Raw genomic sequence first — 1,569 nt, 5'->3', positions numbered from 1 at the left:
TCATTGTCTCCCTCCAGCCTCCTGGGTGATCCAGGTCCCACAGAGCCAGTCCCAGTGTGTGAAGTAGGGGGCGTAGTTCCCTCTGTACAGCTGGTGGTGAGCCTGGTGGAAGGGGGCCCCTCCCATGCCGGGAAGCAGTCTGTGAAGGGCCCAGGGCAGGTCGAAGCCACAGTGGTCCTCCACGGCCAGCCAGCTGTTGGTGAGGTGGAACAGCACTTCGCTCAGCGGGTGGCAACCCACCACATGGGTACTGGCCCGTGCCAGGATCAGCAGGGACAAGAGCTCAGCTGCGCTAGCATCCTGGGCAGCCAGGGCGAAGGGCACCCGGTTCTGGTGGTGAGCCTGGTGGACCCAGTGGTACAGCCATTGAACTCTGGTGACCAAATCACACTGGCTTTAGTGTTTATTTCACAGTAGGTGGGAATGGGGTCTCGATGACTGGAATGGGTGTGTAGCCTAATTTTTAAAATCGCCTAAATATTCATCATGCAGTGAGAAAAGACCAAGCAGAATAGATCTGCTGTGTTTATTCTACCTTTAACAAGTTATAAATGGTTAAAACACTTACCGGTGCATGCAATAATGCCATGCAAAGAACAACATATCGAACAAAAACAAACATTCGACTACTTCCAAGAACAGCTGGCTGCAGCATGGAGCGAGTTCGGGGCATCTCGGACGCGTCAAGCTTTGGAACAGTGCCGTGGCAGGTAGAATCGCTGTCAAGTACTTAAGTAGTATTCTCCAAAAACAATCAAACCACCGACGTAGGCATTGCGGATCAGAAGAGACCTTGAACTTATTTATTCGCGGCCAAAAGCATCCCAGTGCTTCCAGTGCCAGGAAAGGTGTGGAAAGAAGTACGTGTGTGAGTAAAGCGAAGAATGTATGCAGGTATGGAGAGAGGAGTAACTCTCGTCGCGCTCTCAGGTAATTCCAGAGTGGCTGCAGTAACAGTCCATCTTCATATTCATCTCGTTTAAAAACGGTTTCTTCCATTCTGACCATCCCTTCTCATTCTCTCGGATCAATGCGTATTTACCATGCTCCAAGTCTCCCTCCGCAGTTGACGACGACTGGTGGGGGGATTTTCCAAACTGGAGTCACAGTTACTCTCTCCCATAAATGAGGTGGTCCACAGTAGCCTACCCCTTCAATCGCTTGCTCATTCTCCACGTTCTGTTTTGAGTTATGACAACGATGGTGGTGAATCATCGCACACAATCGCAAGCTCGGGTCTGTGGGACCCGTTTTCATTTGTTATCAAAAGAAAAATTATATGATGAATTATTTTTTCAGACTCAGACTCACTGGCCTTGGCTCATTTTCTGTGAAGAACATATATCAGAACACATTTTCAATGACCACACACTGTATACCCTCCCCCCCCTTCCTACACATTTATATTACATACAAGATGTTTGGGTCGAGGGCTAATAAAAGTGTGGAAATTGTAGGTCCTGCGTACCTTCACACTCTGTCCTCCTCCTGACTGTGTGTGTGTGCGTGCGTGCGTGCGTGTGAGTGAGTGAGTGAGTTTTGTGTATCTGCCCCTGTCAGGGACTATCA

General features: G+C 49.4%; 1 protein-coding gene across 1 annotated transcript; it reads right to left on the bottom strand.

Annotated features, from left to right (window-relative positions):
- On the bottom strand, positions 1-999 carry ch25hl3 (cholesterol 25-hydroxylase like 3; the record flags this gene model as incomplete). Its single annotated transcript, XM_084457444.1, has 2 exons — positions 1-373; positions 569-999. 2 exons carry the CDS (start codon positions 997-999, stop codon positions 1-3), a joined length of 804 nt encoding a protein of 267 aa, XP_084313570.1.
- Positions 1,000-1,569: the final 570 nt, after the last annotated feature.

This window comes from Borostomias antarcticus, assembly GCF_949987555.1.
Source record: "Borostomias antarcticus genome assembly, chromosome: 23".
In the NCBI taxonomy this organism is placed as follows: domain Eukaryota; kingdom Metazoa; phylum Chordata; class Actinopteri; order Stomiiformes; family Stomiidae; genus Borostomias; species Borostomias antarcticus.
This window is presented reverse-complemented; position numbering and strand designations above follow the sequence as displayed.